This window comes from Pseudophryne corroboree, chromosome 7 (genome assembly GCF_028390025.1).
Source record: "Pseudophryne corroboree isolate aPseCor3 chromosome 7, aPseCor3.hap2, whole genome shotgun sequence".
Taxonomy (NCBI): Eukaryota; Metazoa; Chordata; class Amphibia; order Anura; family Myobatrachidae; genus Pseudophryne; species Pseudophryne corroboree.
This window is the reverse complement of record NC_086450.1, coordinates 115,614,510-115,637,838: the sequence shown is the minus strand read 5'-3', so window position 1 is coordinate 115,637,838 and position 23,329 is coordinate 115,614,510. Positions and strand designations below refer to the sequence as shown.

General features: G+C 43.1%; 1 protein-coding gene across 1 annotated transcript in view; it reads left to right on the top strand.

Annotated features, from left to right (window-relative positions):
* The window catches only part of NOSTRIN (nitric oxide synthase trafficking), a 261,103-nt gene that overhangs the window by 174,642 nt on the left and 63,132 nt on the right, over positions 1-23,329 (top strand). The window contains exons 6-11 of the mRNA XM_063933578.1: positions 8-70; positions 11,501-11,605; positions 12,038-12,163; positions 13,104-13,202; positions 16,294-16,419; positions 16,499-16,607. Coding sequence (XP_063789648.1) covers positions 8-70; positions 11,501-11,605; positions 12,038-12,163; positions 13,104-13,202; positions 16,294-16,419; positions 16,499-16,607 — 628 coding nt within the window. The remainder of the gene's footprint in view (positions 1-7; positions 71-11,500; positions 11,606-12,037; positions 12,164-13,103; positions 13,203-16,293; positions 16,420-16,498; positions 16,608-23,329) is intronic.

Sequence of the window (23,329 nt, the reverse complement as noted above, 5' to 3'; positions counted from 1 at the left end):
CTACAAGCTAGATAATGAAGTGGAGAAGATGGCAAGTGCTGTGTTAAACAACTGGAAACAACAAATAAAGGTAATTTATTTTATATGGTAAAAAAAAGTGAATTAAAGATAGACAGATACTGACATACCTGATTGTGCTACATGAAAGCAGGACAATGGGACCTGTCTCCAATATGGCGCACAAGTCTGTTGCTAAGTTGGACAGATCTGGTAGTTCAGATGATAGGCGGGATGTAATGGCGGCAGAGTTTGCCAGAGGTGCGGGATGCCGGCCAAACTTGGATGTTTTTTTAAAGCGGCAGTCATTTACAAGGCATGGTTTTGCCTTGCAAATGGCTGTCGCTTTAAAAAAAAGTCTGAGTTTGGCCGGCATCCCGCACCTCCAGCAATCTCGGCCGCCATTATATCCCACCTAATGTTTTTAACAACATGATCACATCAGTCCCATTTAGTATAACTCATCATAACTGGCCATCTGGATTTATTTTTATAAAGTCTACCAAAAGCCGATTGGTCCTAATAAAATGTTGATGATGATTGCTGGTTGTTTGGGACTCACAAATAGAGGGATGTGTGTTTTTTTATTTTTTTAAGAGCTAATTGGGTGATGAGTTCTGTGTCTAGGTAGCTTTATTGGGAACCAGACTGTTTATTTATAGAATTTAGCATATCATTTATATATCTATTTATTTAACATGATCCAATAATGAATTAAAACTACCTTTGACACTGAGTCAAAGTTGGGGGCCCCACTTTTTTTTTTTTTTAGGAAATTGACCTCTCACTGAAACACAGTTCTTTACTATCCACTCTGCTACATTTTTTATTTTATATTTGCTTTGGTACAATGAGCATTGTGCACATCGCCCCTAATATAAATATCAACCTTCATACTCTATGGGGTATATGCAATTGCGGTCGAATTCCGGCTGGAATTCGACCGTTTTTAAATTCGACACAATTCGACAGTCACATACCCTCCCGCCGGGACCCGAATTCGACATATTCAATAAAAAACGGATTCGACAGTCCCGCTGTCGAAAAACGGACCAATTGACGGATATGTGCGTCCTGGATTCGACTTTTTGGACTGCACAAAAATGTTTAAAAAACCCAGAAAAAAATTGCGTGGGGTCCCCCCTCCTAAGCGTAACCAGCCTCGGGCTCTTTGAGCCGGTCCTAATTGTAAAAATATGGGGGAAAAATTGACAGGGGATCCCCCGTATTTTCACAACCAGCACCGGGCTCTGCGTCCGGTCCGGGTGCAAAAAATACGGGGGACAAAAAGCGTAGGGGTCCCCCGTATTTTTAACACCAGCACCAGGCTCCACTAGTCAGAGAGATAATGCCACAGCCGGGGGACACTTTTATATCGGTCCCTGCGGCCGTGGCATTAAATCACTAACTAGTCACCCCTGGCTGGGGTACCCTGGAGGAGTGGGGACCCCTTAAATCAAGGGGTCCCCCCCTCCAGTCACCCAAGGGCCAGGGGTGAAGCCCGAGGCTGCCCCCCCCCCCCCCCATCCAAGGGCTGCGGATGGGGGGCCGATAGCCAAGTGACAAAATAAAGAGTATTGTTTTTTGTAGCAGAACTACAAGTCCCAGCATGCCTCCCCCGCAAGCTGGTACTTGGAGAACCACAAGTACCAGCATGCGGGGGGAAAATGGGCCCGCTGGTACCTTTAGTTCTACTACAAAAAAAATACCCAAATAAAAACAGTACACGCACACCGTGAAAGTAGAACTTTATTACATACATGCCGACACACACATACTTACCTATGTTGACACAAGGTTCGGTCCACTTCTCCAAGTAGAATCCACAGTGTACCTGAAAATAAAATTATACTCGCCAAAATCCAGTGTAGATCTGTCCTCTTCTGTTTTGTAATCCACGTACTTGGCAAAAAAACAAACCGCATTTACCCGGACCACGCACTGAAAGGGGTCCCATGTTTACACATGGGACCCCTTTCCCCGAATGCCGGGACCCCCCCGTGACTCCTGTCACAGAGGGTCCCTTCAGCCAATCAGGGAGCGCCACATCGTGGCACTCTCCTGATTGGCTGTGCGCGTCTGAGCTGTCAGACGCGCACAGCAAATCAAAAATGAAATTTTTTTTTTAATTAGATTCCGCCAGCAAAGTGAGGCGGAATGAAATTGACGAAATTACTGTCGAAAAGCACTGCTGTCGAATCGACATTCTTCAATTGAATATACTTTTGTCGAAAAGCCACATTTTTACCATTGCAGACATGACCATTTTGACAACTGTCGAATTTCAAAAAGTCGAATCTGAAACGTCCGTTTTTTTGTTGAAAAGTACTGTATTTGTTAGGGTCTCCTGCCCTGTGCTGCCACGTCGTCATGGCAACCGGGAGACAAGTGCTAGCGGAGTGACCTGAGCGCAGCTGATACTCCGGTTCGGGTCTTTTGCTGTGCAGTGGTTATAGGCTCTGTGCATGGCAGGGGATCCGGTGCTGGTTTTTGTGCTCACAGTCTGTGAGGTCTGAGTGGGGCGTGGACAGCACCTGCTTTATAAGGCCTCTTCTCAGGGTAAGCAGATGCTGCTGAATCTTTGTTGGTTAGTCAGTTTCTGAAAGTTAGCCAGTACTGTGTAGCTTTGTATTTGTTTGTTGCTTACTGCAAATAGGCCTGGGGATTTGGTATTACACTCTGCCAATCCAGACCTAGCAGTAAGACTGGAGTCAGTCGTTTAGCTTGCTGGGGTTCTGTTACTACTCTGTGAACTTAGCAAGTTTGCGGCTGTATTCTAAGACTTGCCTGTCTAATCCTGTCTCACTGTGCTAGGTGTCAGGGGTCAGTTTAGTGGCAGTAAGCTGAACCTGTGCACTGCAAGTGAGAATTAGGATTGTGGAGACTCTCCTTGTGTCTATCATTCCATCTCTGACCAAGGAGTTTACTGCCACACCCGTTGGTAACCCTTTAGGGTTTTGCTGTTGCCCTTAGCAACAGCATTTCGGGTTCTCTACGTATTAAAACACAACATCTTGCTTTTCCCATCTGAGCAGTTCTAATACAAGGGAGATACCCAGTTCCTTAGCCTCTGGGCTTCTCTGTTCACTTTGTGTGTATTTTGTTAACCTATCACCTTCTGTGTACGTTATGTCATATTCCCCAGTCTGTCTGTAAGTCCATTTGTTTTGCATAACAGTTCAAACACCAGTACATTCCTGCAGGCACTGGAGTGCATAACAGTCCTGACACCAGTACTTTCCTGCAGGCACTGGTGTGCATAACATATTCAGCAGCCTAATACTCCTGTTGAAATTTTGTGGGAATATGGAGCATACCCCTCAAAATACGTTGCAACAGGTGGTCGATCAGGTGCAGGTCCTGACTCGACAATTTAATGATTTGTCCATTAAAATGCACACCTCCCAGGCTGCTGGCGGAGCTCCCGCAGCAGCAGCACCTGCAGGGGTTAAGGAGCCGAAAGTAAATCTCCCGGATCGTTTTTCTGGAGATCGCTCGCAGTTCTTTTGTTTCAAGGAGAGCTGCAAGCTATACTTCCGGCTTAGGCCTCAGTCTTCTGGGTCGGAGATTCAGCGGGTGGGCATAGTGATTTCCTTGCTACAAGGAGACCCACAGGTCTGGGCATATGGGTTGCAGCCTGACTGTCCGTCGCTTAAAAGTGTTGATGCTTTTTTTACGGCACTGGGCATGTTGTATGATGACCCTGACAAGACGGCCTCAGCCGAGGCTCAGATTTCGATCCTTAAGCAAGGGCGAAGGCCAGTTGAGGTTTACTGTACGGAGTTTCGGAGGTTGGCCCATGATACCCAGTGGAATGACCCAGCCCTGAGACACCAGTACCGAAGAGGTCTTTCTAACCAGATAAAGGACCAACTGGTACAATATCCCTTGCCTGATAGCTTGGATCAGCTCATGCAGTTATCCATCCGGGTGGATAGACGGCTGAGAGAGCGTAGGCTTGAAAGGGAGACTGAGATTTCCTTCCTTCCCAAGGGAACCTCAGACTCTGAGGAATTTTCAGAGGAGCCTATGCAGATTGGGGCTACCCGCCTCTCCTCGCGTGAGAAGGCGTGGAGGAGACAGCAGGGGTTGTGTTTGTACTGTGGGAATAAAGGTCATGTGGTAGTATCATGCCCAGAAAAGCCGGAAAACTTCAGGGCCTGAGGGTGATGGGAAATATCCTGTCAGGCCAGAAGTCAGAATTTCCCAAGAAGACTTTTATCATTCCGGTGACCTTGAAGATCCTCGGTCAAACTGTCAAGACTGAGGCCTTTGTGGACAGTGGGGCCGACGGGGTTTTTATGGACCGCCAATTCGCCCTGAAACACTCTGTTCCCTTAGTACCCTTGGCATCGGAAATTGAGATTTGTGGGTTAAACGGGGAACCATTATCCCAAGGTAAAATTACCTCTTGCACTAGCCAGATTTCTTTGTTTATTGGAGCCACACACTCTGAAAAATTGTCCTTTTATGTGACTGTCTGTACTTTTGCCCCATTGGTGTTGGGGTTACCCTGGTTAAGGGCCCACAATCCTCAATTTGACTGGGTCTCTGGGGAGATTCTTAGTTGGGGTACTGATTGTTTCAGGAGTTGCTTGAGCCTTCCAGTCAGGCTCTCGCAGCTAAGTTTGCCAGGATTGCCAGGGTGTTATGCAGATTTTGCGGACGTGTTCTCCAAAAAAGTTGCAGAGGTACTACCTCCCCATCGCCCCTATGACTGTGCCATTGATTTGTTGCCAAATGCTAAGCTTCCCAAGAGCAGGTTGTACTCCCTGTCACGTCCTGAGACTCAGGCTATGGCAGAGTACATTCAGGAGAACTTGGCTAAGGGATTTATCAGACCTTCACAGTCTCCAGTTGGGTCGGGGTTCTTCTTCGTGGGTAAAAAGGACGGTTCGTTGCGACCCTGCATCGACTTCAGGGAATTGAACCGTATCACGATTAAAAACTCATACCCACTGCCTCTCATTTCGGTCTTGTTTGACCAGCTTCGTACTGCCACCATTTTTTCTAAGATTGACCTACGCGGTGCGTACAATCTAATCCGAATAAGAGAGGGGGATGAATGGAAGACTGTCTTTAATACCCACTCAGGGCATTATGAATATTTGGTGATGCCTTTTGGGCTCTGTAATGCCCCGGCAGTCTTCCAGGATTTCATGAATGATGTGCTCAGGGAATATTTGGATAGATTCTTAGTTGTATACTTAGATGACATCCTAATCTTCTCCCATTCCCTGGAGGAACATCGGAAGCATGTACGCTTAGTCCTCCAGAAACTCAGAGACCACCGACTTGGGGCGAAGCTGGAGAAGTGCGAATTTGAAGTTCAGCAAATCGCATTTCTAGGATATATTATCTCCCCAGAAGGTTTCCAAATGGAGGGTTCCAAGGTACAGGCAGTCCTGGATTGGGTGCAGCCCACTAGTTTGAAGGCGCTTCAGCGTTTCCTGGGCTTTGCGAATTTTTATAGACGATTTATCACTGGATTTTCGTCTATAGTGGCGCCCTTGGTGGCACTCACTAAGAAAGGGGCGGATGTTGCTCACTGGCCTTGTGAGGCTAAAGCGGCTTTTGCCCGTCTCAAAAGGGCATTTGTTTCGGCCAAGGTGCTGCGACACCCAGATCCAGAGCGTCCTTTTGTGGTGGAGTGGATGCCTCTGAGATGGGTATTGGGGCAGTGCTTTCTCAGATGGGAGTGTCTGATAATCGCCTTCATCCCTGTGCTTACTTTTCCCGTAAATTTTCGCCTGCCGAGATGAATTATGACGTGGGTAACCGGGAATTGTTGGCTATTAAGGATGCACTCGAGGAGTGGAGACACTGGCTTGAGGGGGCTAAGTTTGTGGTCTCAATTCTCACTGACCATAAGAATCTGGCATATTTAGAGTCAGCGAAGCGTCTCAATGCCAGGCAGGCACGATGGGCTTTGTTTTTTGCTCGCTTTAATTTTTTGATAACATATCGCCCTGGGTCAAAAAACATCAAGGCTGATGCGCTCTCGCGGAGTTTTGCTCCAATCCAGGAGACCACAGAGGAGCCGTTGCCCATTGTTTCCCCATCATGTATTAAAGTGGGCATTACCCAGGACCTCTTATCATTAGTCCTTAGAGCACAGGAGCAGGCTCCTCCAGACCTTCCGGTAGGTCTTTTGTTTGTGCCTCCTAGGTTAAGACAGCGAGTGTTCCTGGAATTCCATGCCAAGAAGTCTGCAGGTCACCCGGGTATTGCCAGAACTCGGGAGTTGCTATCTAGGGCGGTGTGGTGGCCCTCGGTGGCTAAGGATGTGGATCAGTGGGTTCGGGCATGTGACATCTGTGCCCGAAATAAGACTCCTAGAGGGGTTCCGGTTGGCCCATTACATCCACTCTCTATCCCATCTAAGCCATGGACCCACATTTCAATGGATTTTGTGGTGGACTTGCCCAAATCCTCGGGGATGACAGCCATCTGGGTTGTCGTTGGCAGGTTTTCGAAGATGGCGCACTTCGTTCCACTGGTTGGGCTGCCATCGGCCAGACGCCTGTCTGAATTATTTATGCTGCATGTTGTGCGTCTCCACGGGTTGCCACTTGATGTGGTCTCTGACCGCGGATCCCAGTTTGTGGCCAAATTCTGGAGGGCATTTTGTTCCGATCTCCAGATTTCTGTCAGCTTGTCGTCGGGCTACCATCCGCAGTCTAATGGGCAGACTGAAAGGGTGAACCAGTCCTTGGAGCAGTTCCTCAGGTGTTATGTCTCCAAGTGTCAGACTGACTGGGTTGCTCATCTGTCCATGGCGGAGTTTGCCTATAACAACGCGGCTCACTCTGCTACAGGGATCTCTCCATTCCTTTGTGTGTATGGGCATCATCCTAAGGCCAATTCTTTTGACCCCCTGGACTCCACGCCTGGTGGTTCCTCTGTGGTTTCGGTCCTTAGAGGTATTTGGCGGAAAGTGAAGAAAGCCCTTGTGTCTGTGTCATTAGTGACCAAAAGGGTTTTTGATAAGCGGAAAAGACCCTGCAGCTTCAAATTAGGAGACTTCGTCTGGTTGTCTACCAAGAATTTGAAGTTGAGACAGCCATCTCATAAGTTAGGCCGCAAGTTCATCGGCCCTTATAAGATCACCAGGGTTATCAATCCGGTGGCATTTCAGTTAGATCTGCCCCGTTCTTTGGGTATCAATAAAACCTTTCATTGTTCCCTTTTAAAACGGGCGATTAGTAATCCTTCTTCCAGTGGAAGACCTTCCCCTCTTCTGATACGTGGCCAGAGGGAGTTTGTTGTTGAAAGGATTCTTGACTCCAAGGTGGTTCGGGTCGGCTGTCATTTTTGGTGCACTGGAAGGGGTATGGCCCGGAGGAGCGGTCGTGGGTGCGCAGTTGTGATCTTCATGCCCCCAGACTGATACGCTCTTTCTTCTCGCAGTTCCCCGATAAACCCGGTGGTAGGGGTTCTTTGACCCCTCGTCAGAGGGGGGGTACTGTTAGGGTCTCCTGCCCTGTGCTGCCACGTCGTCATGGCAACCGAGAGACAAGTGCTAGCGGAGTGACCTGAGCGCAGCTGATACTCCGGTTCGGGTCTTTTGCTGTGCAGTGGTTATAGGCTCTGTGCATGGCAGGGGATCCGGTGCTGGTTTTTGTGCTCACAGTCTGTGAGGTCTGAGTGGGGCGTGGACAGCACCTGCTTTATAAGGCCTCTTCTCAGGGTAAGCAGATGCTGCTGAATCTTTGTTGGTTAGTCAGTTTCTGAAAGTTAGCCAGTACTGTGTAGCTTTGTATTTGTTTGTTGCTTACTGCAAATAGGCCTGGGGATTTGGTATTACACTCTGCCAATCCAGACCTAGCAGTAAGACTGGAGTCAGTCGTTTAGCTTGCTGGGGTTCTGTTACTACTCTGTGAACTTAGCAAGTTTGCGGCTGTATTCTAAGACTTGCCTGTCTAATCCTGTCTCACTGTGCTAGGTGTCAGGGGTCAGTTTAGTGGCAGTAAGCTGAACCTGTGCACTGCAAGTGAGAATTAGGATTGTGGAGACTCTCCTTGTGTCTATCATTCCATCTCTGACCAAGGAGTTTACTGCCACACCCGTTGGTAACCCTTTAGGGTTTTGCTGTTGCCCTTAGCAACAGCATTTCGGGTTCTCTACGTATTAAAACACAACATCTTGCTTTTCCCATCTGAGCAGTTCTAATACAAGGGAGATACCCAGTTCCATAGCCTCTGGGCTTCTCTGTTCACTTTGTGTGTATTTTGTTAACCTATCACCTTCTGTGTACGTTATGTCATATTCCCCAGTCTGTCTGTAAGTCCATTTGTTTTGCATAACAGTTCAAACACCAGTACATTCCTGCAGGCACTGGAGTGCATAACAGTCCTGACACCAGTACTTTCCTGCAGGCACTGGTGTGCATAACAGTATTGCATTGTCGAATTTTTTTTTGTGTGTCGAAAATGCCCCGTTTTTCGACATTTGCGGCAATTCGACCGCAATTGCATATATCCCCATATGTACTCAATGGGGTCAATTCAATTGCAGGCAATGGCAGCGATCTAGGGAGTTCCTGTGTCACACTAGACTCAAAATCTTGCATTTTATTATACACCTCTATTGGGCTGTGAACAAAAATATGTGATTTAGGGGTAGTGTGTCATTGATAATGCGCACCTCCCAACATGACCCTGTCCAGGAGGGACAGAACACTCTGCTCCTGGACTTCCATCTCAATGTATGATTGCCATCACTGTGCTGAAACACCTTTCTTAACCATTAACCTGTTCAAAACAGGTGCCGGCAATCATAAGTTAAGAGAAAAATCCAGGAGCAGAGCATTTTGACCCTCCTGGAGAGGGTCATGTTGGGAGGTATGGATAATGTCACATTGCAGGCATAAAGCAAAATACAACTTAACACTATCAGTGGAGCGCACTGCCTTGAACATGTTTATGGTACTTCAATGCATACCTACAGTATCTGCACATACTGTGGTCCTTCGTTTTATCACAAGCTTAAAACATATTATACATTATGTAGAGTAGACAAAGTGATTGGTCATTGCATCCCCCCCCCCCCCCCCGCACAAGGGAATTGGTGTGCACCTGTAGCAGACACGTGTTCGTACAGGTATAAATGGGTAAAGGGCCACTGATTAGATCATTTGCTAATGGAATGGCTTACCAGAAGTAGCTAACCAAGTTTGAGCACACAATATTTTTTCAACAAACATATATGGGGGGGGGGGGGGGGGGGTGTTGCATTTTTTACTGTTCGCACCAGTAGCCAAATTGTCTAGAAACGGCCCTGCGGTCAGTATTCAATCACTATTATCTACATTGTCTACATAGTATGTTTTGCACTTATTCCTCTAATGGTGTAGAGTGGCTTTCAACAACTCTTTCTATTTTATCTTTCCCCTTTAGTAAATACATGGGATAAAAATACTGTGAATTTGCAGTCCATTAGAGGTGAAGAACACCCCAAGGGCCAGTAGTTAAGGTTGTGTTACAGAATGGCCAGGCCCAGAATAAACTGTTGTGCAACCTGAGTTTTGGAGAGGAACAAGTCATTTCACAAAAGTGTGAAGTTCTTGGGTGAAGAACCTTTGTGTTCTGCTTTTGCTTTACCTTTTTGCTGAAAGCCATACTGAAGAGTATTTGGAAGTTTGCATTTATCGATATATAGAATTTGAATAGTGCTGGGATTGTAATAATTTCTGTTTCTATGTGGTGTGGTTAGGGACATGTAAGGTTAATATCTGATGGTTCAATTTATTAAAGTTTGCAACCAAACGTGATGGTGTTATACGATATACCGGTGGATGGGGTGTCGGCAGTCATATGACCGACACTGGCATTTCAATGTTCAGAATCCCGACAAGGGTCGGGTAAGAAAGCTAACCCTCCCCCCTTACTCTCTTGATAATGTCAAATATAACCTTTAAACATGAAGCTATATACTAATACCGTGAAGCCGTAATGGCCGCTAGACCACGAGCACGTGCTACGCACTTTGCACGCTATTTGCGTACAGAGACCTGCACGTGGTACGCACTTGGCGTATGCACGCTGCGCTGTGTGTACGGATTACACACAGCGGGCGCACACACAGTGGTTAACCTTTTAAACCTTGCTAATGAAACACAGTGAGGATACTTATACTTTAAGCCTTAATAACCAAGTACTAGAAAGATGTGACGATTAGAACCTTTTAAACAATGTGTATGGTGTTTGAGCAATTGAGACGCTAAGAAAACCCTTTACAGTCACTAGTGAAAACACAAGACCTGGTTTGGATTTAAAAACCACTCCGGCTCTAACACCTTCGTGGATGATTCTTTAGAGTAAAAGGGAAAAACAGTACAGCTTATACACTACAAAACTAACATCAAAATCTAAACAGAATAACAAGGAATAATATATAAACAATAGCGAACGATCGCAAACAAGAGCGGACAGAATGAGAACACAATGAGAACAAATGGCGAACAAAATGGATAACAAAATGGCTACAGAGAATAATATATACATGGGAATGATTTGCAAGCGCGTCCTGGATCCAGCCCTCAGCATTCAATAAGAAAGCCTTTTAGAGAGAGTGAGTGACTGGCCCAGGCAATGGTGGTCCTTATATACACAGCATACAGTAACAATACAATGGTCCCTATAATCTCATTGTTAATTGGACACAGAAATGTGTCTCTGCATTATAACAAAAGGTCATAGGTGGGTTTGAACAGGTGGGCTGTGTCTTTCTCCAACTGCTCAGGTGGGAGGTATCCTCAGGATTCCTGCCGCATGGATAATGAACAGCAAATACAGTAAATGTCCATAAACTACTTTTGTACATAACTATACGCAGGAGCGAGCGATCCTTTCCTAACTAGCATCGGAATGTTACTCATAAAATACCCTACAGCTGGATACTAAACACCACCTTTCAACCTTTGTCTGACCCTTCCTATCATGCAAAGAGGAATCTCTCTGTCCAGGAACAGTTTAAACTAAACATACTTACTGACATTGTCTAGGGGAATATTTACTACAATATACGCTATATGGGTTAAATATGTTATGATCGAGTCGCACGCTAGACGCTTACAAACTCTACCGTAAATGCGCATACACCGCGCGTGATCGCTGGAGCGATCTTACGCAAATTGCGGATATGTACACGCACGGCAGAGCGTATGCATGTGCAGCGGGCATGTGCATGAGGGGTTAGTACAAGGCATATGTATCAGGATTTTTTTCATATAACCCAAACCCCCTCTTTCCCGCAACCTAACCCTAACCTTCCCCATGCAGCCTAAACCTAACACCCCACCTCCCCCCCTCCCCTTCACATGTTTAAAATCTTAGAGACATCGGCATACTTACGTTTGGGATGTTGGCGGCATCCTGACCACATCCCAAATGTGGAATGAAGTCAGCATTTTGTGGAATTGTCTTTTCACTCACCTCTAGGCAGCACTGTAGTTTCTTATTGGTAGATGGCTGGTACTGAAAACATTTTCCATGTTTCATAGACCAAGAAGAAATTAGGGGAACATACTAAAAAGCATGAAACACTTTTTCATCATGTGGAAAATGAAAACGCTAAAGAATCTGTAACGGAGAAGGAAAAGCAGAAGGTAAACCTATAACTGGCTTTATCCTGTGTAGACGTTCAACCAATTATCAGAATAAACACTTTCACTATCAACTTTGCAGCTTTGATGGGAGCCATGTTTGAGGTTCTTTTCTTACGAATTTGATTCTTTTTTTTCAAGTTTGCAAATGATATTACTATAGTTGGCTTAATAAGTAATGAGGATGAAATTACAAACAAATTATTAGCTTTTTTATTATTATTATTATTATTATTATTATTATTATTGTTATTGTTATTATTATTATTGTTAAAGATAAAAGATTAGAGGCCTAGGTCTCTTATAAATCTGAAAATAGAAGCCGAGAAGAGAAGAGAAACCCATGTGACCCCAAGTTGAATGACCACATATTTATGATTTGGGGCTACATGTGTGAAGGAGATAAATATCATTCAGCTTACATTTCATTTTTAGCTTCTTAATAAACTGAAAAAGTCAACAGAGGTCCTGACCAAAACAGATGAAGACTATTATCAACAAAACATCAATGGACAAGCAGCGAGACTGAAATGGGAAAGTGTTTTGGAGAGCTGTTATAAGGCAAGCAAATCATTTGTGGCATTCCACTCATTATGACACATTCTCAGAATGTTGACACATTGTCAGCATTTTAACAAAGTGAGTATCATAACTGTCGACATTGTGGTGTCAACATTATGAATGTCAACATTGTCATTGTCAACCTTTTGACTACATCCCCAGCAGGGAACATACATTATGAATAATTACACCACATATTCATAAGTAAAAACATTAGCAGGCTTCTATGATACTGGGTCATTGCATAAATCATTATTTACTATTGGATAGCCCCCGGAGGATCAATTACAGATGTAGCCACACTCAGCTTTGCCGCTGTGTGTCCTATTTGTGGCAAAGCTGGCGTGACCAGTGTACCCACGACTATGATGTGCACGTGCCTATGCATGCACACGAACATAGAGATACATGGAGGCTGCGGCTATCGCAGCCCGGCATATTAAGTCGCACCCACAGCACGGCTCGCCACATGTGCTCATGCCGCAGGTGCAATGAGCGTGGCGACAGCTCTAATTAACCATGCCTTATTGAATGACCCCCTAAGAGGGAGAGTTATTTCTCTGCTACTGCAGAAAGTATAAATAGGGGGGTTGGGTACATAATCCTGGCAGTCGGGATCCTGAAAGTCAGAAGACTGGCAGTAGAATCCTATATTTGTTTTATTGCTAACAAATTATTACTTATATAAAAGGTAATTTACGGGCACAAAATGTATATTGAGAAAATCACTACTAAATACATCTATAGTTCAAATTAGTGTTTGTGTTTCTGTTTTTTATTTTCTTACACTTTGTGGTATTGTATGTTATTCACGCTGAAATTCTTTTCTTTAGTGTCGTAATTGCTGTTTTGTATTTGTTCTGTTGTATTTGCTATTTTATTTGCTTTTTGATATTATATGTTTTAGAAATACTCATTTACGATTCATTGTCGATTTCAGAGTATTCAAGATCTTGAAAAAGAGAGAATACAAATGCTTTCTCACATTCTAACACTGTACAACCAGCACGTTTTAAGCTATGGACAAACAGTAAACACAGTAAGTAAAACATGCCACACAGAGTTACATTGATAATGAAATCTATTTTATATTGATAGTTACAATGAAATCATAAAAGAAGTTTGATGCATTTTTTATTATCCAGTCTTGAACAGAATTTTCTTATTTGTATGATGTCACTCATTTAATCTGTAAATAAATCAGCAGCAACTAATAATAAATCAGAAGATAATGATAACCAGCGCTGGCTGTATGTATATATATATATATATATATATATATATATTGTGTGTATATATTGTGTGTATATATATATATATATATATATATATTAATATAAAACGGCTTGTTAATAAAAAACACATTTATAAAAAAACATATTCAATTAAAAAGGTTTACAAGGTACAGTTCACATACCGGTGGTGTAAACATATCATACCAATAAAAATACCACCTAGGATACCAATGGATTTTGTCTGGCCAATATTAGTAATGTTGGAGTGTTGCACTCAATAGAAAAATCGATGACCAAATGGGAGTAAATTCTTATTAAGTCCCAATATTCATATAGGAGATCTGTTGGCTATAATTGAATTTTCCCCATAAAAGGTCGTTTAGCAGTGAGTCCTTTCCATGCAGGTGGGGTAAACAAGTTCATCAGAGGCCTTTCATCACACAGCCATCTCCATAGACTATTAAAAAACAAAACAAAAAAACAGCACCACCGGGGCACAAAATAACACCACCCTTCTTATATCCACACCACACAGTAATAAATCAGCACCATTCAGTCATAGATCTGTGCCACCCAGTCTTATATCTGCCCCACTGAATGATAAAACTGCACATATGGGTCACAAAACCGCACCATACAGTTACAAATCAGCAACACCTAATAATAAAACAGCAGCACCCAGTACTACTTCAGCACCATCCTGTAATAAAATAGCATCACCCAGTACGTAATCAGCACCATCTAGTAATATATGCAGCACCAACCAGCACAAAACGGCAGCATACAGTTACAAATCAGCATCACCCAATAACAAAACACCACCTAATAATAAATCAGCACAACCAAGTAATAACACAGAACCACCCTGTTGTAAAAAAAAAATCATCCTCCAATAATAAAACAGGATCCCCAGTAATAAATCATCACCACATAGTTATAAAATAGCGCCACCCACTAATAACTCAACATCCCCAGTAATAAAACAGTATCAGCCATTAATAAAATCAGCACCACCCAGTAGTAAATCATCACCACATACTGTAGTTATAAAATAGTGCCACCCAGTAATAAAACAGCACCACCCAGTCCAGTAACAAAACAGCACCATCCAGTCCAGTAACAAAACAGCACCACCCAGTGAACATATTATTGTGAAAAAAGCTACTTCTTCATGGTTTTACCAAGCAATGAACATAACATTGATAAGATGATAATATAGTATACATTTGCCTTATTTATTAAGGAAAGCATTGGAAATTTGATGTGCTACTCTTTTTCAACATAAAGTCCCCTCAAACACCTACAGTATATTCATGCTATTAGCATCTATGAAAAGCTGACATTCACGTAGACTTATTAATTCTCTTTAAGCATTTTTGACATGTTTGTACAGTATGGACACTGTATCTATCATTCATTATTAGCAGTGCCCCAGATAATTAAGTATCCAACTCGCTGTGAGTTGTTGTGATATATACTTAACTACAAGGGCAATTCACATTGCTCCAGTATGGGGACATCTGTTCAGAAAGCGATGCTGTCAATGTACCGGTTGTCGGGATTCCGGCATTCGGGAGACCAACGCCGGAATCCCAACAGCCAGTGAAATACCGACGGCTGGATTCCTGACAAACGCTCTGTATTTCCACTCGGTTGGTGGGTCCATGCCACCAACCAAGTGGGAACAGAACACAGAACCTGTGGCGAGTGAAGCGAGCCACTGGGCCAGATGTGTGGCAAACACAGCGAGGGGACTCGCTGCCGGGATTCTGGCAGACAGGATGCCGCTATCGGTATAGTGACAGCCGGCATCCTGTCTGCCGGGATATCATATGTATCCCTTCCCCACAATCCCAAACACTGCTACTTCTGTAGCAGTGAATCTTACCACTGCCAGGTCTGCCCTTTGCGCATGTACAACCTATGTTCATGCATCCGCAGTGACGCACAGCCAGAGGGGGCAAAGTACAGTATATGAAAATGGTACAGGTTCACATAGACAAACTGTTGTTAATGAATGCACCTTTATACCGACTTCAATCAATGGTATAATAGGATTACTCTCATGATTAATATAATACAAAGAAAAACCATTATTTTAGAAATAAACTGAAAAAGTTAAATTAATGTAGCAGGCAGTCCTACAGGTAAAGTGAAAATAGACTGGATTTTGATGTGACGTTTGTAATGCTTCCAATTTGCGCATTTCGTGTTGTATACGCAAATGTAGGAGCAGATTGATTTGATGGTTAAACGTCCAAAGAATGGCAAGTGGGTGTGTACCTTAAAATGCGCTTAGTCCAATAAAATTGCACTGTACTGCATGTCTGCATTTTTGGCAGTTTGTAAATGAGTGTAATTATTGGTGCTTTATAATGGTGATTTCTGAATATAAATATTTATATTAGTGTAAGGGTGGAGATATCTATATTAGTGTAAGGGTGGAGAAGGGCGTTATTTTAGTTGTTGCCTCATTCAGCAGACAAGACCTACTCCTATCACTGAGTCGGTAAAATAGCCATGTACAGGCTGATCCTTATAATGAAAGTGAATGACAAGTACAAGATAAGAGTCTGGAAAAAAAAGCAGTGTTCCATCTATTATCTACCCTTGTTTTATCTTTTGTTTAATAAGCTACAGCAGTATATTAACCTTTTATATTATCCTATTGCACTTTTATGAGGTCACTGACTTTTTATCTTTCAGTTCATTGTCATATAGTTTAAGGGAAACAGTATTTAGATTATGTTGCTAGACAACATAAATCAATGTAAATGTTATATAAAGGATGTAACAAGAATAATTATTGAACAACGAAAATAGGACATTTATGGATTTATTTTAAAACATACATGCTATTTTATTGCTATAAAAATGTTTATGTTATTTTTATAGTGTCATAGCCAAATTGACCAGGCAATTAAAAGCATTGATGTGGAAAAGGATATTCAGTCTTTCATGGAGGAAACAACCATATTTACTGAAGACAACAAGTCAGAATTCCTACTCCTGGATTATTATGTAAGATATTATTGGATGAAACATATAACCCAACTGTAATGCAATAAATGTCAGTGGGTGTGCATTCTTTATACTGTAGGAAGAAGATGGTGCCACTGTTATGGATCAAGACAGAAGAGTAGCCTCTATAAACGTGAAGTTAGAAAGACTTCAAAGTGACACTGAAAAAGCAGTGAAAGACAGGGATGGTAAGATGGAATGCAGTTATTTTCTAGTCCAACTCATACAGTTGGAGGGTTGACAGGTTAATCCAATACAGCACTCAGCAGGATCTTTGAGGCATATAAGTAATTAGATCCTTTGGTGGGTCCTCACTATAGTTTTGGAAAATCAGATGGACTCTCACAACAGATGTAAAGCCGCAGCTTTCACGTAAATCTATTATCAAATCTTAAGATCCTCAAAGATTTTGGTCCCAATTTTGTTGTCCCTCAAGTCTGTTTTGCAGATGGATCTTGTGATCTGTCATACTGCACATGCGTCCAAGCATACAGAGATTCAAAGTCCTTTGCAATTCAGCCACCTCTCCACTTGAGTCTGATTTCAACCTGCTCTTGCACCAGGTATAGGGGAAAACCGGAGTGTCCAAAATAACTCAAGGGTTTCAACTGCAGATGAAAAATGAAAGTCAAAACTGATGCATACAGCAATACAATAAATACATTTTTTAGACTGCAATCTGCAGTCGATGCTCATTGGGTTCAATATGACGCCAATTCCGACGCTTAGTAAATTTAACCCAAAAGTCTACTAGTAACCAAAGGAACCAATGCACAACATTTTTCTACAAAGCATGGCTCATGTAATTAAACACCAATGACTGAAGCATAGCCCAAAATTCTTTTTATTGGGTCTGTACCTTGGGTATATAGAACATGTTGGCGGCAATCTACTTCACGATTTATTGACTGCTTCACTGATATTTTACACTGGGTAGTTTAACTTTTTCCTGTATATTTTGCAATGCTAGGTCTGTCTGCAATAAACGTAAATCCATTCTTGACCTATTCCTCTGTCATTCCTTCAGTCTTCTTGTCTAACTGAAACCTAAGACTGCTAACTCTGTCCAATGTTGTCTTTCCTTCTCTCACACTCTGGTACCAACTTGATGATTTGTCGGCTTCCTTCTGTTCCCTTGCCTCCTGCTCCCCAACTTCACCTGCACCCACATCCATGCACACATACCGACACCTAATTGGCCTTGACCAAATCATCTTCTCAGTGTTACTTAATTCACTCCACTGTTTCATTTCTAGCCTGTCCTTTCCCAATGCTGCAATATCTTTCTACCAGGGTCAGCTCTACCATTAGGCAGCTTTAGGCATCTGCCTAGGGGCACCGGCCTTTGGGGGGCACCATTGAATTAATCTAGCAAAAATCTGAAGGATGTCTCTGTATGCAGTTGCCTCCTTTTACACTCTTCTGGCTGCTGCTGCAGGTCTAATCATATATATAATGATACAGTTCACCCCAGCCCACCTGCATCTCCCCTCCAAGAGGTGGTGTTGGGGATTGCAGGTTAGGGGGCGCTAGGCTGAATCTTTGCCTAGGGTGTATAGAGACCTTGTAACGATCCTGCTTTCTACAACACTACACTCACTGCAAACTTTCATGAGTCAGCTCCAGTTAGCACACATAGGGATCAATTCAGAGTTACATGAATGGTGGACTGCATTATAACCTACTGTACAGTATAGTACATGCAAAAAACTAAATGTGTAAAGTCACCAATATGCAAAGTTATTCATATCTATGCAAATGGACCTCCCTATCTGTAAGCTTGGTTATGTCCTTCAGCTGCAAGTGAAGATGAGACTGAGTTGTGTATGTCTCTGCATACAAAATTATGCAAGATCTTACTGCAAAACGGACTTGCATTCAGCTCTGCATCAACCCCATAGTCTGCAGCAATTCAGACCCAAATGCTAGTGTTCCAAACATCTACAAAAGTGCTCCTGAACTGCTATGCACCAATAGACAAAATCTCACTCCAAAGCTGACTTTACGCCCAAACCAGAGCTGTACCCAAACCCAATTTTTACCCAGCTAAGCGATTATCACCTGACTATGTATGCTTCTATGTCGCACTGTGCATATGCCGTGATGGTCTAGGAATGCTGGGACTCACAGTGCAGTAAGTGGGCATCTTAATATAAATCTGGATGGCTGTGGCATTTGCATATTTTCGCAGTCACTATGTACACATTCATATCTGCTGCAGCATTAGCGTACATCTCTGAATAAGGCCCTTTATCCACTACAAGGTTAAAATGTGTTACTACTATACTACTCTCTATCACCAAGCAAACCTACTGTACTTTAATCTACAACTAGTCCACCAACCCCCATGTGCCTCATTTACACTGTCAACTCGCTTGTCTGACCACTCCCACCACACAATTCCTCTCCAGACTGTCTTCTGGAAACTACTGTATGCTACTAGTCTTCTGCCTCTATACACCACTGAGACTGTCCTCACACAAGTGACCATAAGATCTACTCATGACTAAGTTGAATAATACATTCTTCCTACTCCTATTACCATCCTCCGATCCTCCAAACCATTCAATCCCTGCATTTTCACAGCACTGTTCTCCCCTGTTTAAGCTTGTACATTTCTGATTTTCTCCTTTAATGTCTCTACTATTGACCCCCTCCACTTACTCTGTTGGGGTCCCTCAAAGCTCAATTCTAAAGCTTGGCTTTGGTATAAGTACACCTCTACTTTTTGTGAACTAATAGACATCTATAACACCGGTGCCTACCTACACACATACCCACTCCCTTGTATATTCTTATTGATTGTGACATCCTTCCTATTACACCCCCTCCCTCTTTCAGTTGTTCTTACTGGGCTTTTCATGAGCATTGTGCTTTATCCCCTATGTTTACAGCCATTCTTTAAATATTTAAAGCAACAAAGTCCTATAGGAGAGTGTGCAGTATTATTTCCCATATAATTTCCCTTATTTTATTCTTTCCCTGAACTCTCTATTTCTCTTTCATTCCATGTTTCCAACACTCTGCCATCTGCTACCTAAAGCTGAAATTTCCAATATGGAACTCATCATCTTTCCCACTTGTAGTGTCACTACCACTTCTCCCGTCTCTCTCATCATTGACAGTATCACACTCTTCTGGTTCCCCAAGCCTTGGTTTCATCCATGATGTTAAGTTCGTTTAACTTACAGGACAAAGCCGTACCTTACTGCACAGTGTTTCGGGCCACTGCGGCCGCTAAGTGTATGTGCTAAAACTTTATGAATATGTATGCACGTTTTGCGTAAGCACACCGACGCGCAGTGAGCACAATGTAGCTACACATGTGGCTGAATACACCTTAAACCCTTTACAGAAATGGAATGCGACACCGGTAGTTATGTTATGTTGTGGTCCAAAGCATCAACAAATATTTACTTAAAAGGGGTAAACACAGAGCATACAACACTATCACAGAGATGAAGCTACAACCAATGGATACATACGTTTGTTCGCCTGCACCACCCGGATCCGGTCCTCAGTCAATCTGGCAAGATGACGTTCAGAGAATTAGACTGAGGCCGACCAGGAGGCTTGGCTTTTATACAATAGTCCAAAGCATGAAACAAAGGAAACTGTAAGTTCTTCATCCATAGGTGAAGGGGCAGGTCATTTACAGTATGTGAGGGGTCATAGGTTGGTTTGAACAGGTGGGAGATGCTTGGTCCAGGTGTACTTGCAGGTGTCCGCCACTGGGTTCCCGTCGAATATCAGGAGTACAGTACATACAGTGAGATATGAATATTGTATTCCTGGGCATAACTATGCGCAGGAGCATGCGATTATCGGCAAACTGCGATCGGAATATTGCCCTTGAATTACTGTACATGTGGATACCAAACACTATGTTCTGACCTATTTCTGTCCCCTCACATCCTCTAAAGCTGAATACCTCCATTACTATACATTTCAAGTAAGTGTAAGTTGCTGTAGTGGTGCGTGTGGACTATGTGTAAATAATGCACTATGTGTATAAAATATAGAATATGTCTTTGTGGCATTTCTGTGCGTATGCGTATGCTACCGTATTTACTCATACAACGTGCTAATATGCAAGGCCCGCGAGCCCATGTACGCTGCGTGCGAGTATGCGAACGCACGGCAGAACACGTGCATGCACAGAGACCCCTCTGTGTGCTGTTTGCATGTGATGCATGTGGGTATAATATTTTCGACTTCGACAGTCCACCCTTTGGCAGTAAACAATAACTGCCACACATAACTAATAATAAAATATTACATTTACAATATGTACAACATTCGGGTAACAGAGAAAGAGTTGTAAGTGGGAAATATATGACCTAGTGGGATAGGAAAAAGCGTGTATGTATGAGTAAATGTCTGAGGGGGATGTATCATTGTGCAAAGTATATATTTAATCCTTCTCATCCCGTATTAAGGATCTGTACATGAGCAAACAAACATTACTGAGCACTTTCTAGGCAAGGGCCATTAGCCCTCACCTTGTCCAGCTTCTTATAATAATAAATAGGGAGCACATTTATTTGATGATACATGTGGGGAGGTATATGTGTATGCCATTATGTGTGGATAACGTTTACCGGCTATGTGTGTTAATAACTGAAGATTACAGAGATGAGGGTAAGACATATAAAGACACATTCACATAAATTTAGGGTACACTGATGTCATCTCCGGACTGTAGATCTCTGGGTAGAGAGGAAAACAGAGAGATGGTGAAAGAAACAGGCCATGAAATTCATTTGCATTCCTTATCACAACGCTGTTTCTACGGTTGGGTCATATATCAAATCTGCCGCTGTTACAATGCCCTTGCTCCTTAGACTCATCAAATTTGTCTTATGTTTTCGCTGTGTCAAAATTCGAACACATCAGAATATCAGACCGATAATTATGACGACACCCAGGATACAGAGGAGAAACTTTCCCACGCTTGCAATTACACTCTGTGCCCACTCTCCTAACCCAGTGAACCATTTGAGTGGGTTCAACCATGAGGCCCAGCCGGTCAATTCATTACCCACTGCTGCTAAAGTAAGGTTGTGTTTCCTTCTGAACTCCCACTTCAACTGCAAGATCTCGTCCATCTTTTGATCGACGATCTCCGTTGGGTCTTCAGTACTGTTCGTAACATAAGTACAGCAGTTCACACCATATTGAGTTGCCAGAGTAACACAGTACCCACCTGTCACAGCCGTGACATAATTTAAGACCATCCTGTGCTGGACCAGCTCCTTCTTGTAGGCCTGTAGCTCCCTACCCGTATACCTGAAAGTGTCATCATACATCTCAGTGTTATTATCTATCAAGTTCGCTAGCGCATGGATGTACCTATAATTTATAATTCCTCTGGCAGTATGGGTGATATCTAATGCGAGAAGAATCTGAATCCCGGTGTATTTGTGGATCAAATCAGAGGCTGCGGGCTCTGTCCTATCTATGAGGTGTCTCTTGACAATGTGTTCATAGTGTGTATGAGTATAAGGAGTCTGAGCATTGCGGTGAATATCTTTCATTTTATCATGTGCGATGGTCATGACCTCTGGTAGTACTCTGCCTATGTAACACAACCCTTCAGAGCTCGAAATAAGCCACTTGTACGCTTTTTTTCCACATATGAAATAGGTGTTATCTGAAAGAACATAGGGGACAAAATGCAACAAAACCATATCACAGATTTTTCTCATAAATAAACTGGTCCCCAGTTCTCCCATTTGCTCAGTACAAGTATCGGGCTGGATGATGTGGGCACTATATCCCTGTGTCACTTTTCCAACCCACGTGGTTTTGGTCTCATGTTTATACCTGTACCGGTAGTACTTCCCACTTGTGGCTATCCTACGTACAAGTTCGGAGTTGATGGGTACTTTATCAGCCATATGTGAGAAGGTCATTGTCTGATTGTTCCATGTCACTTCTCAATTTCCTGGTTTCCGGAAATTGGACACGTTAAAACACAACAGTGACCTATCTACGTGGTACTGGTGGAGCTTCAAGCTAGGGGGCCTAGATATATTAAATTTCCTGTCCACCTGTCTCCCCCCATGTAATTTGAGTACCTAATTTACTGTTAAAGGGTATGGCACTAATCCTGACTTACTCTGTCCTTGAGGTACTTGCGAGCACACCCAGCATTCCGTTTGGTTTAAGACCGTACCCACTAATGAGTGGTAATCACTCAAACGATGTCCGCCAATGTTGGTATTAGTGTTTGACTGACATCTCTGGATGCACCCATCTTCGACTATGTTATCGCAGTACTTACATATGCAGTATTCATCAGACAATAACCCTTCACATTGCCTCCGAGCTCCGTGACTACCAGATCTCTTACTAATACCGGCTTTGACCAAAGTGATGGAGAAAAATAGGGACGGAGAAGAAAGAAAAATGCAGTGGGGAGGGGGGGGGGGGTATGATTGGAGGAAGAAAAAGAAAAAAATTACGACAACCGTCCTTGATTTTGCTGTTGACCACGCTCAGGTGCCGTTCATCAGTCCTGCTTCTCAGCTTTCCCGGAATAGATTCTCTAGTGATACGAGGTTCTCTTCACCTTTCTCTTTTTCACAAGTTTTCTCCGGGTCAGCGACCTTCTTGCAGTGGGACGAGTGGACCCAAGTCTCTCTCTCGGCAACCTTCAGTGCTGTTGTGCTGGTCAACAAAACTTGATACGGTCCTTCCCACCTGTCAATGAGGCAACCTGAGCGTAGAAAATTTCTAATCATCACATAGTCCCCAGGTTCAATGTCATGACAATTACTGTTTGGTAGGTCAGGAATCGCCAGTTTCAGATTCCTTTGCTGGTTTCTCAGTTGCTGGCTCATCCTAACCAAATATTGCACAGTCATTTCATTATTGCACTTAAAACATCCTGGAGGTCTATCATTAC